This window comes from Lipotes vexillifer, unplaced genomic scaffold, assembly GCF_000442215.2.
Source record: "Lipotes vexillifer unplaced genomic scaffold, Lipotes_vexillifer_v1.1 scaffold79, whole genome shotgun sequence".
NCBI classification, from domain to species: Eukaryota; Metazoa; Chordata; class Mammalia; order Artiodactyla; family Lipotidae; genus Lipotes; species Lipotes vexillifer.
In genome coordinates, this window is record NW_006775678.1 from 758283 (window position 1) to 773918 (window position 15636).

General features: G+C 43.2%; 1 protein-coding gene across 3 annotated transcripts in view; it reads left to right on the top strand.

Annotated features, from left to right (window-relative positions):
- Positions 1-15636, top strand: part of NEDD4L (NEDD4 like E3 ubiquitin protein ligase) — a 231842-nt gene that overhangs the window by 148559 nt on the left and 67647 nt on the right. For all 3 annotated transcript variants that reach the window (XM_007450107.1, XM_007450108.1, XM_007450109.1), the window contains exons 5-8: positions 475-525; positions 8660-8721; positions 8892-8994; positions 10659-10825. In XM_007450107.1, the coding sequence (XP_007450169.1) occupies positions 8675-8721; positions 8892-8994; positions 10659-10825 (317 nt within the window). In that variant the 5' untranslated portion in view covers positions 475-525; positions 8660-8674. The remainder of the gene's footprint in view (positions 1-474; positions 526-8659; positions 8722-8891; positions 8995-10658; positions 10826-15636) is intronic.

The following is a 15636-nucleotide window of genomic DNA, read 5'->3' on the forward strand; positions in this document are numbered from 1 at the left end:
TATGATATATTAATACCTGGACTCTGTGCTCTTTCCCAAGTCTCTCAGCTCTCAAGGAGCTCTTTTGTTTATAGCACTTAATAAATATTCGTGAAAATGGTCCCAACATTTCTTTACCATCTTCTCTTTAAACTGGGCCAGCTGTGCCCCCAAACCCTCTAGGGTCCCAGGTGTCCTTTCCCTGACTGATCGCATGCTCCCCAGGTCCAAGAGAGGATTTGTCTCCAGTGGGTTGGGTGGTAGATGCCCTGCAGAGTCTCAGGCAGCTAAAGGTCAGGTGTGTGAGGCCTTGGGCTCACTGGTCTCCGAGGCGACGGCTGTCTGTGCCTCACCGGGGTCTCTGCCTTCAACCCATGCCCCCTGCTCTCCCATTTCAGGCCCTGGACCTTTCTCTATTTGTAAAGAAGCACTTTTAAGAATGCTGACACTCAGCAAATAGATGGAAACATTAATTCTTTTCTCTCTTCTCAACAGACACGAGACGATTTCCTGGGACAGGTGGACATACCCCTTAGTCATCTCCCGGTAAGAACGGTCACCTGCTTCACAGCGTGTGCTCTGAGCAGCAGTTTCTAACTGTCTGCAGTTTGGGTGTATTTTCAGAGCAGCATTTCCTCAACACAGTGGAGAAGCGTGTATACCCTGGCCCTGGCCCTTTCTGGAAGGTGGTCCTTTCAAGGGGATAGGAGATAGCTTAACTGTAAAACTCAGGTGCATCTGAGCCATCCACGGATGCCTGGCAGCGTCACTGGCTGCTTTCTCTTCTGCTCCTTAGTTTGTCTTCCTTTGTCACATCATATAAAACAGCTACCTGCTTCTGTCAAACCCCTCCTCCTTGTCACTGGAATGTCCCTGCTTTCAAGTTCACCTCTTGGGTCTAATCAAACGTCTGTTCCCTTTGTCTGGAATGGTACCTGCTGTTTCTCTTGGGCCACATCTATACAAGCTAGTGTTTCCATGGCCTTTCTCAGTCGGCACAGAGACAAAAGAAAAGATGCTATTGGTACTGAGTGAACTTGTCAGCCGGAAACGCCCACTCTGGCTTCAGAAGTTGTACTGGGTTAGCACGTGTGGCATTGCTACCATTCCTCTCCACTCAGACGAGCAGCAAAACAGTTGGGGCTGTTGACATTAACTGAGCTTAAAGGTGACTCTCGCACGTTCCAGTATCGATAGGATGGGGGTCCAAGACCTCCTTGGTGAGAGGTAGATGGTCTCGTGTTCCACCTCCCGGCCCTCCTTCCCCGGGGCAGCACAGAGTGCCTAAAGTAGCACCTGAGAGAGGATAAGTCAAACATTTCTGCCTTCCAAGGGCATTTTATTATGTTTTTAAACGCTTCACATGAGCAAATAGTATAAGTAGTCTATACACTAAAAGGACTCAAACCACCTAGTGTGAGCCTCCTGCTGTGTTGAAACCAGCTATGGCTGTCAAAGACCAAGAAAGACTGTGTCTCACCCAGGAAGCTGTGAAGCTCTGTTGGGAAGGAACATGATGGCAAGCACTGTGTTCTTGCTTACTCAGGGGAGCTGTTAAGGAAGAAAGGTTTCAAGCGCCTTCCCTTCCAAAAGATCGGAAGCAAAAGTAATATCATTAGAATATTTTTGTTTGTTTCTGTATAAAAACCTGAAGCTCCAAGGTGCTTGTGGAAGGTGGGCTTATGCTTGATGGCATAAGCCATCAGAACCCTGACTGTTCTTTTAAAGTCACATTGATAGCGTACAGATATCTCAGCCTTTGTGCAGAAAGACTGTTCACGTATTTCTACATCAGTGGGTCTTCTCTTCACGCTGTTCAGGTTGGAGCTGTAACCGCCTCACATTTTTCGGCAGTGTTGGTTGGTTGGCCAGCCAACCAACTTTCATGGGTGTCCCCAACCTCCCTTTTCCCCAACACAAAAACCACATCACAGTCAAGGCAAATTATGTATTAACTCTAAGAGGTGTAGGTGAAATTTTTAAACAACTTGCCCCAACAATCCCTGAAGTGATTGAGTGCAGATTGGTTTTGAAAGGTTGCGTGGAACTCCCAGAGAATAGAAGAGTCTTCCTCTTCAGAGACCACATCAGTAGAGGGAACATTTTACCTTTGGATTTCGGTGGAGGCAAGAGTGAGCTTTCAAAGAAGGAAGCGGTGCCAAGGCTCCAGGCTGGAATAGAAGCCAGCCGGTTAAAGAGTGGAAGAGGGAGGGCTTCCCCGGTGGCGCAGTGGTTGAGAGTCCGCCTGCCGATGCAGGGGACGCGGGTTCGTGCCCCGGTCCGGGAAGATCCCACATGCCGAGGAGCGGCTGGGCCCGTGAGCCATGGCCGCTGAGCCTGCGCGTCCGGAGCCTGTGTTCCGCAACGGGAGAGGCCGCAACAGTGAGAGGCCCGCGCACTGCAAAAAAAAAAAACAAAAAAAAAAGAGTGGAAGAGGGAGAGACCAGAGAGGACTGAGGACTTTCACAGGAGCTGAGCCAGTTGAGAAGTGGAGCCTCCCAGTTTTCAACCTGTCCCAAGATGAGCTTACACTGGAGTGCTATATCTCCTCCTTAAAATTGACTGGCTTTGTGGAGCCCACTACAGTCTCCAAGATGGACCACAAAGGGAGCAGAAGGAGAGGTGAAGGTGCATTCTTTATCCTCTTAGTGGTAGGAGAACCCAACCGGCATATTCTGAGTGGATTATGGCTTTGGTCCCAAGATTTGAGGTGCTCTCATATGTATATTTGATCATATGTGTAGGACACTCATGGGAAAATAGCACAGTTAATTTTGTATGATAACACAAGTGTGGGCATGTAAAATGGATGTTAGCTTTTGAATATATTTTGTGGATAAATAATGGATGCTCTTTTCTTGATAGCTATATGACCACCGTCAAGGCAGTTTATATATACATGGCTGTGTGGCCTGTGGATTCAGTGTTGTTTGATGTCATCGAACTTTAGATTAAAGAACTTAGGTCTTACTAATAATGAGAGAAGGTAGTGGAGAGCAGTCATGTGGTGGTGAAGTTGCTGTTTGCCACCCTTCCCAGCCTTCTCAAGGTTTAACAAATCAGACTGGGTATTTGGTTATTAATTAATTCTTTACAGCCCCATTAGCTGATAGAGAATTTATTCCTTTAACAGATGTTTGCTGCTAGGCATAATTCTACTCTCTGATGAAGAATCAGTGAAGCAGGTTCCTCACTCATGTGGCTTTAGCAAGGCCACCATCACAGTAGCCACATGTGGTAGTCAAGCATTTGAAATGTAGCTAATGTGACTGAAGAACGGAATTTATCTATTTTATTTCATTCTAATTAATTAAAATTTATCTATTCTAATTAATTAAAATTTATATTTAAAAAGCCACACGTGGCAAATGACACCCTATTACATGGCTCAGGTGAGATCAGACCAGAGTTCTGTGGCTTAGGTGAAAAATACATGATTCTGGATGCCCTTTTCCTAAGAAAATAATTCTGGCTGTTGGAGGGAACTGGGGGTGGAGGGATTCCCACACCAAGTTTTACGTGGTGATTTTTCATTCAGCTTTTTTCCCCTACCTGAGGCTGTTTCTCTATAGTTCTACATGTTTAATATACCAAGGATATTTAACTTAGGTAGAGAAAAGGCCCAGAGATTTGGAATCATAGAAATTAAGGTAAAGAAGAGAAGTAATCTTTTGTTACTATTTTTAAAATCTGTATTAGCAAAATACCTAATTGCATACACTTCCATCTTGACATATATACACACTTATTTACTACGAGGCATTTTAAGCTTTATCCTGTTGCCCCAAGATAGCATCAACCCTTCTTGCTTTAGAAAAGAATCATCTCTGCCTTGATTCTGCTCTAAGAAGTTGCAGCATTTGAATGAGCTCTTTTCTAAACTGGGAACTTGATGGGGAAGATTCAAGACCACAAAACTGAAGTTAATGTAACCTCTCGCGATTGTTAGGAAGTTATCTCTCATCATTTAAATGCCCTACTTTGTGGGTTTTTGATGTGCTTTTTGAAAAACATAGTTTAGCCTTAGTAACTGATGTTCGCTAAAGGACATTCTTCCCTTGCTGCAGTCCCAGAGGCCTCTGGGTGCAGCTGCTGGTGGAAAGTGGCATTTGCAGTATAAAACCATGCCTTTAAATTCTTAGGAATGGCTCTCCTAAGCTGTCCTTACTTGCAGCTATAAATTCCCTGATTCCCGAGAAGCCTACCAGGAAGAGCCAGAGGGTCAGGGCACTTGAACACCTCAGACTGGGGCACCACGGGTCCTTCTCGGCCCACTGCGTACTGTTGGGTCTCTGGACAACTGTGTGCCCTTGTGAGCATTGGGACAGTCCGGGTTGGAGTTCTGCCGGGGAGATGAGTGAAGGAGGCCACTTGAAACAGAGGGACGGGGCTGGGAGGGTTGTGTGAAGCTGGGGTGTGCTCTGCGTGTTAGGGCCTCACTTACCTCGATTACCGAGGAGGCCAGTGTTGGCTAGGTTTTTGTCCCTTAAACAGGAAAAAGTAAAGAGTGATAATGAGAAAGAAAAGAAACTTCTTTTTCCCCCTTCGATCATGGATTCCTCGGTGCTTTATCAGATGCTTCCAGATGAAAGAAAATAATTTTGACTTGTCATTCACTTTCATTCTTGGCTCTCAGACCAGTTCTCCCCGTTTTATCTGTGGAAGAAAAAGGATAGGAAATTGGACCCAAAGAACTTAGAATGGTAGGGATCTATTTCCTTTGCTTCTATTCCAAATATGCCACCCGTCTTTAATATTTTTTTCCATTTTGTTTATTATTGAGTGTGGATGGGAGTGAGTAAAAGACGAGGAGGGTGACCTTTTATGCAGATCTGAGAATTAAGAAAACATAGATTCATATTCACGGAAGTCTCCAAATGTCAAGCTTTAAAAGATCTCTCAGGAATAGTTGACTCCGAGCTTGGAGATGGGCAGGTTGCCTTGGTAACCTTAATAAGTTAGCAATCCTTTTTGGGCCTCTGTTTTTCTTACCTATGAAATGAGGGCATACACATAGATGATACCAAGTTTCCATCCAGCTCTGTGAAAGAGCACCTTGGCTATAAGCAGAGGCACGGCGACTGTGGTGACATACGTTATTACCTGGGAGACTTGGGCAGGGTGACGAGCTGGAGGCACGTGGAGGAGAGAGGAGGTGGGGACTGTATTTTAAGCAAGGTAGTCCCACCAGCCTGACGTCTGTAGTGCAGCTCAAACTGAGCTCCTCTATTTTATTCTTCTACAGTGTGGCACCAGAAGTGAACTTAGCTGTAACTGTCCTGTTCTTGTAGCATTTTCTTTTCCTATTTCAGGATCTACTCTGTTTTTGGCCGTGCCACGCAGCACGCAGGATCTTAGTTCCCCGACCAGGGATCAGACCTGTGCCCCTGCAGTGGAAGCGTGGAGTCCTAACCACTGGACCACCAGGGAAGTCCCTGTAACTCTCCTATTCTTACTGACTTTTTTTAAAGAATGCTATCATTTTTTCATCTGTCTGTTAAATCCTGTGTCATTGCCCAGAAGTTCATACAGGATTTTATGACTTGTCTTTAATAATTACTTAGAGACAAAAATAACTCCAAGGCTTGTATTAACAACAGAATGACATTTCTGGTGGGTGTTTGCCTTTTACGCCTCGGAAACTTTCCTTGCCTCGTCCGTCAGTTGCATCTCCCCTGCCCTTTGAGTCCCAGTGCATACCCCTACCAGATGCAAAATCTCTGTATCTATGGGAAACACGCTGGGGTTGAGAGAGCTATTTTAAAAACATTAATTTCTCCTATTTTAGTCAAGTGCCACTCAAGGCAACCAGGGTTAACTTGAATTTCAGTTTTCCTACAGTGAGACATTTTTGGGGTGGTGGTGATATTATTTGGCACCTTAATTGTGCTTGAAGGTAACTCAGATGATGAACACCCCTTTTATAATTCCAGCTGGTACCAGGGTAATGGTTCCCTCTCACGTGTACAGAATTCAGTATCATAGACCTTAGAGGGACTTTAAAGACCATTTATCCACTCCCTGTATATTACAGGTGAGGACACCTGGGCCCAGAGAGGGAGTTGACTTGCCCAGTGATCAGAAGACCGATCAGACCTTGGGTCTTCAGCCCTGATCTGTGGTGCAGTCAAGGGCCGAGGGGGCAGGGGGGCTCAGTCTAAGGCCTGGGTGCTTTTAGCTGTTGCATCCCTGTTTTGAGTCTAAGGTCCTGATAAGGCCATTCCCTTCCGCTTGCCCACAAAGTTATTTACCTCATTACATATATGTCAAAGTAACTGCAGTTCTGTTGAAAGCAACAAATCTTTTTAAGATGAAATTGCTGTGTAACCAGAAGATTTTCTTTTGAATGCTCACAGGACATTCAAAAGGGACAGGGGGTTGCAGCATCTATTTTGGCCGATAATACTGTTAGCATCAACCTGTTTGAGATGGCTTTCTACCATATCAGTGCTGTCCTGGGAGTCTCCCCTGGGCTTTTCTCCAGGGAATAGGATCCAGCAGGAGCCTGAGTGGTGCCAGGAAGAATCCTGTTGTTATCTGCAAGATAACAGTCTTGTTCACACTGGAGAATGTCCATGGAGGTGGATTTTCATTTTTTAACGCCCTGCCTTTTTGCAGAGTGTTGGGTTGGCAGTGCTCACAAGTGACATGAAAATGTAGAATTGGCTGATGATGACAATGGCCAACATTTGTTAAGTTGCCAGGAACCCTTGTGAGAACTCGCTGTGTATTGATACCAGCTCAGATGATTGGTTTAATCGTCACAACTCTGTAAGATCCTGTTACTGCCCTACTCTGTAGCTGAGGGCACTGAGGCACAGAGAGCTAAGGAATTTGTCCTTGGCCACATGGCTCTTAGGTAACAAAGCCAAGACACAGACCTAGGACGTCTGCCTCCTGATGTGTGTGGTGTCTGTCATTTAAACTACGTAGTGTATGGACAGTTCCATTTTTAGAGTCCCGGTAAGTTCTCTGATTTTTTTTTTTTTGTCTGAATTTAGAAAAAAGTCTAGAGAATATAACTGACTTTCTTGAGTGATGGTGAATTTTTGTGGCCTCGGTACTTTACTGTAGATCAGGTGGGTTAATCAGCTACTTGTACAGGTACACTTTGTGTCAGGCAGTGCTCTTGGCACTAAGAATACAGCGGCAAGCAAATCCAAGTCTCTGATCTCATGAGGTTATATTCTACAGGTGATGGATGTTAATAAACTAGTTAATACATAAATGAGCAAGATAATTTCAGATGGTGAAAAGGGGGTATAAATCAGGATGTTGTGACAGAGGATAATAAAGGGAGGCTATGGTGGCGATTTAGGATATGGTGTCTGAAGATGTGACTTGGGATCCCAGACCTGGATGACAAAGTGGAGACCGCTGTGGCCATCTGGAGCCAGAGCTGTTCAGTAGAAGGACCTGCTAGAGCAGGATTGGATGTGATGTGCACGCGGGACAGAGGAGGTCAGGACGGGTAGAGTATAGGGTCAGTGGAGAGACTGGTTCACAGTGAGGTTATAGGTAATTAAGAACCACATCAGGGCTTCCGGGGTGGCACAGTGGTTGAGAGTCCGCCTGCCAATGCAGGGGACACGGGTTCGTGCCCCGGTCCGGGAAGATCCCACATGCCGCGGAGCAGCTGGGCCCGTGAGCCATGGCCACTGAGCCTGCGCGTCCGGAGCCTGTGTTCCGCAACGGGAGAGGCCACGACAGTGAGAGGCCCGTGTACCGCAAAAAAAAAAAAAAGAAAGGAAAAAAAAAAAAGAACCACGTCATGTTTAACCTTATAGGTCCATAGGAAAGAATTTTCAGCATATTATATAAGCAGAGTAGGAAGCCATCACGAGTTTAAAGCAGAGAGTGACATAAACAGATAATGTTACAAATATAAATGCATATATATACACATATACCCTTCTGATACATAATAAATCATTTTGTGGTTTGTCTCGCTACAGAAGTAAATGTTTTTAATTGTGTTTAATTAAAGAGTCTAGGTATTTGAAGTTTTACTGCACATAGTATTTTTAAATTAATGAAATAGTAACATTTATTTTTCCAGTTGCCTGCTTGCTTTGACCATCTGATTTTGCACAATAAAATACTGATTTCTTTCAAAAATGAATAAATACCACCACTACATTCATAGCTTCTTGAAATAAGCACCAGCAAAAGGCTGATGGATGACGCCACCTAGGACAGTCTCTGTGGAGGAAACCGTCTTTCAGATGACATATTTTAAAAAGTAAAGTAAATTTGCATTCACAGTTTGATCTTGCATGTTTTCCTATTAACTGCATTTTTAGGTTTCTTGAATCACAGGGACAAGCAGGCAGGCACCAGTGACCCCTGGTTCTCCAGAGTTAATCAGCAGCGTGAGACTGAGCCCTGCACCCAGCAGTTAGAAATTACACTTGGCAATGACGACTACAATTCTGTAATTTGTCTCAGGCTGAGGTTGGCTCCTAAAAATGGGTGTTGATAGTGACATCTAGTGGATCTTGAGTAAAGCTTTGTGACCTATGAAATGTGTAATTAATTGTCAACTACTGGGTAAGGAACCAACTCTGTTTTCGCCAGGCTCACGTTCTAAAACCTGCAAATGTATTCTCTGTAATCCACTTGGGTGTATCTGAAGTACAAAACTATCAGGAGTATTGAAACTTACTTTTTCTTCCTTTAGACAGAAGATCCAACAATGGAGCGACCGTACACATTTAAGGATTTTCTCCTCCGACCAAGAAGGTGAGGCTTCAGGCCGCTGCCGTTTCTTATGCTTTGGCTCTTGGTTTTCTCTGAGGAGAATTCCAACTTCTTTTCCTATTGCACTTTTTTTTAAAGCATCATAAATATGAGCCATCATAAAGATGTAACCAAGTCACATCCTTTATAACCAATTTTCTTCCATCATGCAGTCATAAATCTCGAGTTAAGGGATTTTTGCGATTGAAAATGGCCTATATGCCCAAAAACGGAGGTCAAGATGAAGAAAACAGCGAGCAGAGGGATGAGATGGAGGTAAGCTACAGGGCTTCGGACCTTGGTCTGTTTTCCTTGCCTAAGAACATATTGATGTTTCACTTTAAGACTTCATAATTTAAGGAAATGAAAGTTGATCAAGCTTAAATATGAAGAAACTTCAATGTGTCCATGAATCTACGTCTTTGACAGATCTACTGATGTGTTGGTTTATAGCAAAAAAGATAAACTTTTCATTTCATGTTATAACACTAATAAATTGAAGAGGGGTCTCTTTCTAAACTGCTATACCCCTGTTTTATTAACAGCCCACCTCCATGTGAAATTCCCCCCACATATTTAATTCTCTTATTTCTTTGGGCTTGCAGCTCTTTGTAAATTCCTTTTAGCACTTGGAATTGCTTCAAGTGGCTAAAATAATTTAGGGACTCATCCAGGTTTCTTACTCATTTGGCCCACAGGTGAGAGCATGCATGAGGTAGAAATGCCGCTTTGGAATTAGCTTTCCAGAGGAATTTTCTTTTGTTCCCTCCTGGCAAGGCCACCTTTTAACTCTCCAGCCACGTACCTCTACCATGGGTACCTTCTCAGCTCAGGCTTCGGATGGTGCTGTTTTGCTAGACAAATTCTCATATTGTTCAGAAAATGTCCGTTTACAAGACCTCTCTGTGGCTTATTTGTACATCTGTTTGCAGCTGTTGCATATACATGATGTGTGAATAATGCATTATGGGCAAGTTAACGGAACCCCCCTCAGTCCCAGAGGTCATATTACCAGGCAGTGTTTCATGTGCAAGCTTTCATGTCTCTCTGTGAGAAGGACTGAAGTGGGTGGTAGGCAGTCTTGAATGTTAAGATTTCATAAGCACATCCACAGATTTTTATCTCAAATCCAAGGAATTTTGTTTTTCACACTCTTCCAACCTTCCAACTGTTATAATCACTGAGTTACTTAATTTTCCAGTGACTTTACTAGGGAATGTCAGGAAGGAATACTTAATGCCAAAAATATGTGTTGCAAAAAAAGCACCTCTGACTCTGATACCAGGAAGCCTGTTGATGCGGCGGCAGCAGGTGGGGAATGGCTGAATAGGAAGCGGCAGCTTCCAGGCTGCTCCTGGCTGCCTGGCTGCTCGTCCTCCCTGCAGCCCAGGAGCTTCCCCTCCTCCTGGAGCCGCCTCCATGCTGTCCTCCCTGGGGAGCAAGAGCGCCCCGGGCCTCCTGATGCCCAGGCAGGCCACGGATTCTGCGAGAACACACATGCTGCAGGGCTCATCTTCCCAGCTCCCTCTTACCTTACGGAGGTGTTGAAAAGGTGACAGCTGTAGCGTGACCCGTATTATCGGCAAGGCTTTGTACGGCCCCAGAGGCCTTCAGGTCAAAATAACAAACACGAAATATGAAAAGAGTGTAATGTGACTTAGGTAACGTGACAGCCTGTGCAGATCCCCATCCGAGTGGCACCCTGCAGTGTCGTCTTCTTAGAGGGCAGCGCAGTTCATTGGCCATGGCTCAGAATATTTTTGAGACGCTCCTAGAATTGATTTTTTTTTTTTTTTTTCGCCCTTTTTTGGGAATTTCTTTAAATGTGGCGCAGGAAGCCACCGTCAGAGCCGGAGAGCACAGGAGCGAGGGCGAAGGGCACAGACGTACTGTAGCCATCAAAGCAGCCTCACCATCTCCCCTCTGATTGTGCTCCACAGCCCGGCTGGGAAGTTGTTGACTCAAATGACTCGGCGTCTCAGCACCAGGAGGAACTTCCCCCCCCTCCCCTGCCCCCCGGGTGGGAAGAAAAGGTGGACAACTTGGGTCGCACTTACTATGTCAACCACAACAACCGGACCACCCAGTGGCACCGACCCAGCCTAATGTGAGTACCGTAGATGGTCAGGAACATGTCCCCACGCTCTGCAGTCAGGTGCACACGTGGCAGCGCTTTGGGACGAGGTTGGGAAGTACATCTTGTACCGGTGAAAGCACGTGGCTGTGCAGCACAACAGGATTCCTCTTCGTGGAATTAAAGAGCGTGGGAGCCTGAGTTTGTAAAGAAGCTCTTGCCTTCGTATCAGGTTCTCCTGTTGTAAACATGTGCTAATCTATTTTGTAGGACTTCTTTATGTAGATTCGTGAGATGTAAAGCAGGGGTTATTTTTCCTTGGTTTATCTTACGTTTGGTGATTACATCACTTTCCCCTTCCTCAGCTTCCTCTCCTGGCTAACCCATCATGGAAAATAGCAAACATACTGGCTCTAACTTTTCTGGATTTTTATTCCATAATTATTTGATTTGGAAACTCTCTCAAAATTTTTCTTTTCCTTTTGGAAAATGTATAGATCACCCCCTTGATATACTTACAAGCACATGGGAGGGTTGCTAACTCAGAATTGGTAATTACGGTTTGTTCTAATCCCTTGCTAGCCTCAGGGATACAGTGAATTGATTACTGTTTTGTTCACTCGACAATTTTTGGTCTAATGATGGCAAATAAACACTGGTTAAACCTCAACTACTATAAAAAAAGGATTTGAAGCAGCTTATTTTTTGAATGATAGTATACAGCAAGACCTAAAACTATTAATATACAATAAAAGGCAAAAACAAAATATTAAAAACAGAAAAGGAAAAAATTGCCCTAGAAATCATGACCTCCCTAGAAGTCAAGATAAGGAGGTAATTACCACTAACTTGTATAATTTTCAGTATGAATAAAAGCAAGTATATGAGGTGAGATAATTTTCTCTTTAACCCAGACTCTGAAGGAAATTTGCTAATGATGGTTTTTAGCAGGTATTAGCAATGGGACGGATGGTGTTGTCAGTAACCCTTTTATCTTTAGAAATTGCAAAGATGACCTGCATAGGTAGGAAAGGTGGCCAAGAAGTATAGTCTAGATTTTGTTTGGTTTAGAGAAAAAGCAGAATCTGCAGCAGTGAATAGCCAATCCTTCCTAAGCCCCTACGTGGGTTCTCGTGAATATCAGCCGTCCTTGGTCAGCTTTGGGCCACACGGTGTGTGCATCAGTTCATTGTTCCCAGGACAGCATAAATATCCCAACATCCAGATGATGCTGAACTGTTTTTTGTTGTAATTTTTTCCCATAGAAATATAAATGGAAATGGTTTAATTGATTCCTTTAATTATTTATTTATTTATTTATTTATTTATTACTATTTCCCTTTGATTAATGACCATAGCCGTTAAAACTGTTGTAAGCCATTTGACTACTCTAGTTATTTGTAGTTTAAAAAAAAAAAAGTAACCGCCTTAGGCTTGGTTACGTGTAGTGATCAGAAGAATCTTGGTAGCAGTACCCTAAGCAAAGTACCTTTATCTACCTTTGCTAAAGGTCATAGGAAAGGAATACCTGAAAGCAGCACTCTCTGGGGACCAGAGTGTCATGACCTCTGTAGAAAAGTGACTACTAGCAGCTCTCAAAGAAAGACTGATGGCCAGTACATATATAGAAAAATGTTCACTTTCATTAATAAATAATTATGCAACCGAAGTCTGTATTTAGGAGATAACTGGGGACAATTGCTACTTTCTCTGCGTCACAGAGTTGTGAAACTCTAATGAGGGAATTTATACAAGCTCTCACTTGTATAAATGCTGGCTCATCAGTAGGGAAACTGTGGTTCTTCCAAGTTCATGTTCACCTGTAGTTTAGGGAGAAATCAGTGGCATGATGGTCCACATTAGTGAGGCAGCTGAGCCAGGAAGGACGTCTGCAGAGCTCCGGGTGGGACCTGCCAGGTACCTCCTTTCCACCAAGCATGACTTCTAGAAAGCAAGAGAAAAGTTAGATGAGGAAAAAGATTCGGTTTTCACAATAACCTCCTCATCCCGTCTGTACTGTTTGAGAATTTGGGGTTGTTTTTCCTTAACTGTATTTGGCTTGACCAGAAGCCCTCAAGCCCTCCAGGTTATTTTAATGTGTTGTTTTAATTCAAAAATGATTTTTTGCGTAACTCAGTTTTCACAGAATACTGCAAGTTTGGGTTGGGGGGGGTGAATGGATGTTAAGAAGGGTCTTTATGGGCTTCCCTGGTGGCACAGTGGTTGAGAGTCCGCCTGCCGGTGCAGGGGACACGGGTTTGTGACCCGGTCCGGGAAGATCCCACATGCCGCCGAGCGGCTGGGCCTGTGAGCCATGGCCGCTGAGCCTGCGCGTCCGGAGCCTGTGCTCTGCGACGGGAGAGGCCACAGCAGTGAGTGGCCCGTGTACCGCAAAAAAAAAAGGGTCTTTATTAAAAGGCTATATCTGAGGAAGTCAGATGAGAAGTGATGATCAATCACACGCTGCGCAGAGAATTAAGACTGTCGTGGAGACTGTCATTTCTTACCTGGTTTGCTACAGACTTGCGCTCCAGACTTCAGCCCCTGAAAAGTCCTCACTGACATCCCGTTGCCCTCAGGCTGTTCTTACAGGGTCCTCCTCACCCTGCCTCTTGCCAGCCACAGTCAGAAACGTAGAGCGGTCTGATCACGCATAGCTGCATTCTGATTACTTTCTCTTCTTCTTGGCCCCATGGATGTGCTAACCCCCAATCCTCCCCCCACCAAAAAAATATAAAGCCAGAACGTGCCCCTTCCCCTGGTAACCTTCCGATGTCACCCTACTATCCCTACCTCTGGGAGCACCGGACGTCTTCTGTCCCGGTCTCTCTGAGAGCCCTGTGCCTCCCTGTCAGGACACAGAGCACATAATACTCTTACTGCCTGTATGAGCAGGGACTGTGGTTTCCTATGCACAGATCAAGCCCTAGCACCTGGCACAAGGTAGGAGCTTTTAATTGAACGAATAACTACAGATGAGTCACTTCTGAAAGTGGGTACAGGCACGTGGTTTAGTGAACTGTCCAGGCCTGGATGCAGAGCTTTCAGACGGAAGGCGGGCGGCCACAGAACACTCCCCAGCCCTCTCAGGTCAGACAGTGGCCTTTAAAATGCCTCTAATTTTAGAATAGTCCTTATCCTATTTAAATGTAAACTGTAAACATTTTACTGTTAAAAGCACAAGTTTAAAATCATGAAGGAATTGCATTAAGGCTATAGATGAACTTGTTAGACTCAAAACACTTTAACTCTTTTCAGTACTTCTCTCTCTAGAACACTTAGGCAGTCTCCCATCTTAGCAGTAATTTAATCATATCTTAATGACTCTGGTCATCATTAGTCACTGATGTATATGAATGTAAATGATCAGACACACTGATCTTAATTGGCACTGAATTTGATAAATTTATGGGTTTTCTTCTCTTTATTAATTTGTATATTTCCCATGAAAGTCAAATGAAGAATATGTATGTGAGATTAATGACTGAAGAAAATTGAAATAGCCACTTCTTAAATTTTTTCCCTGCCCCCAATAAAATCATGTTTCTGTTTTAATTTGCCAGCTCAGACATATTTTTAAATGTTCATCTTCCTATTAGTGACCATTTAAACTTCCTGTCAGTTTCAACAGCCCTCTCGTTCAATTGCTTATTTAAGGGCAAAAGGCCTCCCTTGTATGAACATTTTCATTTTATCACTAAAGACCATAAAAAAGCCCAGGGTTGGAATTTCAGAATCAGAGATATCTTTCTTCTTTATGCTATTTAGTTGTTTCTGGTTCACACTGATTACTAATTATTCAAGCATGTTGGATAAGGAGGATTAGCATAATTGATTTTAAATGCCCCTTTTAAAAAAAATAAGTCCTTCCAGAATAATGGAATTTTTATATACTTCTGAGAGATAGAAAATGCAAACATAGCAATATTAAAGCCTTATTCTTTTCAACCTCTCCGAAATCCCTGTAACAATTCAAGTGTGTGTTATAACCCGGAGCACACATTCGGTATTGACTAAGTGACACCTGACATTTCAAGTGAAGATTTAAAATTTTGATGAAACTTTTATATATACAATATTTTTAAGTCAGGCTAGTCATTATAAAGTGAAATTGAATTGAATGTCCTATAAAAATCACGACAGCAGTATAAAATCACAAAGACAATATTATATTTTCTAACATATCCAAGAGAGTGTTATTTTTTATCATCCTGTTTTGGTGGTTTCAGAAATTGTGTTAGTATACTTGTGTGTCCCTTGATTTTAATTAGTTTCTCTATGGCCTTATGCGATTCTTTCTGAGGAGTCCTCTGCTTAACATACTATTTTTAGTCCAGTTATAGTTTAATACAACTATAAAATATGCAAAATGTATACTTCTGTTAGGTTTTAAAAATTTGTATATTGGGCAGTAAAACTTCATTCAGATCTTAATAACAAGAGTTTTTATTTTAATGTGGATTAAAGAAAGCTAACCTTCATACTGTCCCTTTACCAGTAAAGCTAAAAAATGTAAGGATTTTTGGTGGAAATATTCAGACTCTCTTGGAAACTGGAGTTAAAGAGTCACCTGTTTATTTGCAAACAGTGCTGCTTATTGCAGACTGTTCACTGTTACAGGGGCCCAGCATGTTCTTTGGGGGGAATATAGGAAAATAGTATAAGTTAGCTTGAGAGTCATTAGAATGTTTTAAAACCTATGTTTTAGGAAGAGTCTATAATGAGGGTCCTTGATTAATACTGGATTTCATTTAGTCTGAAATAATGTTTTCAAATATTTTGAAATATTAATTTGCAGCGTCTTTTTTTTTTTTTTTTTTTTTTTTGGTGTAGCGGGCCCTCCC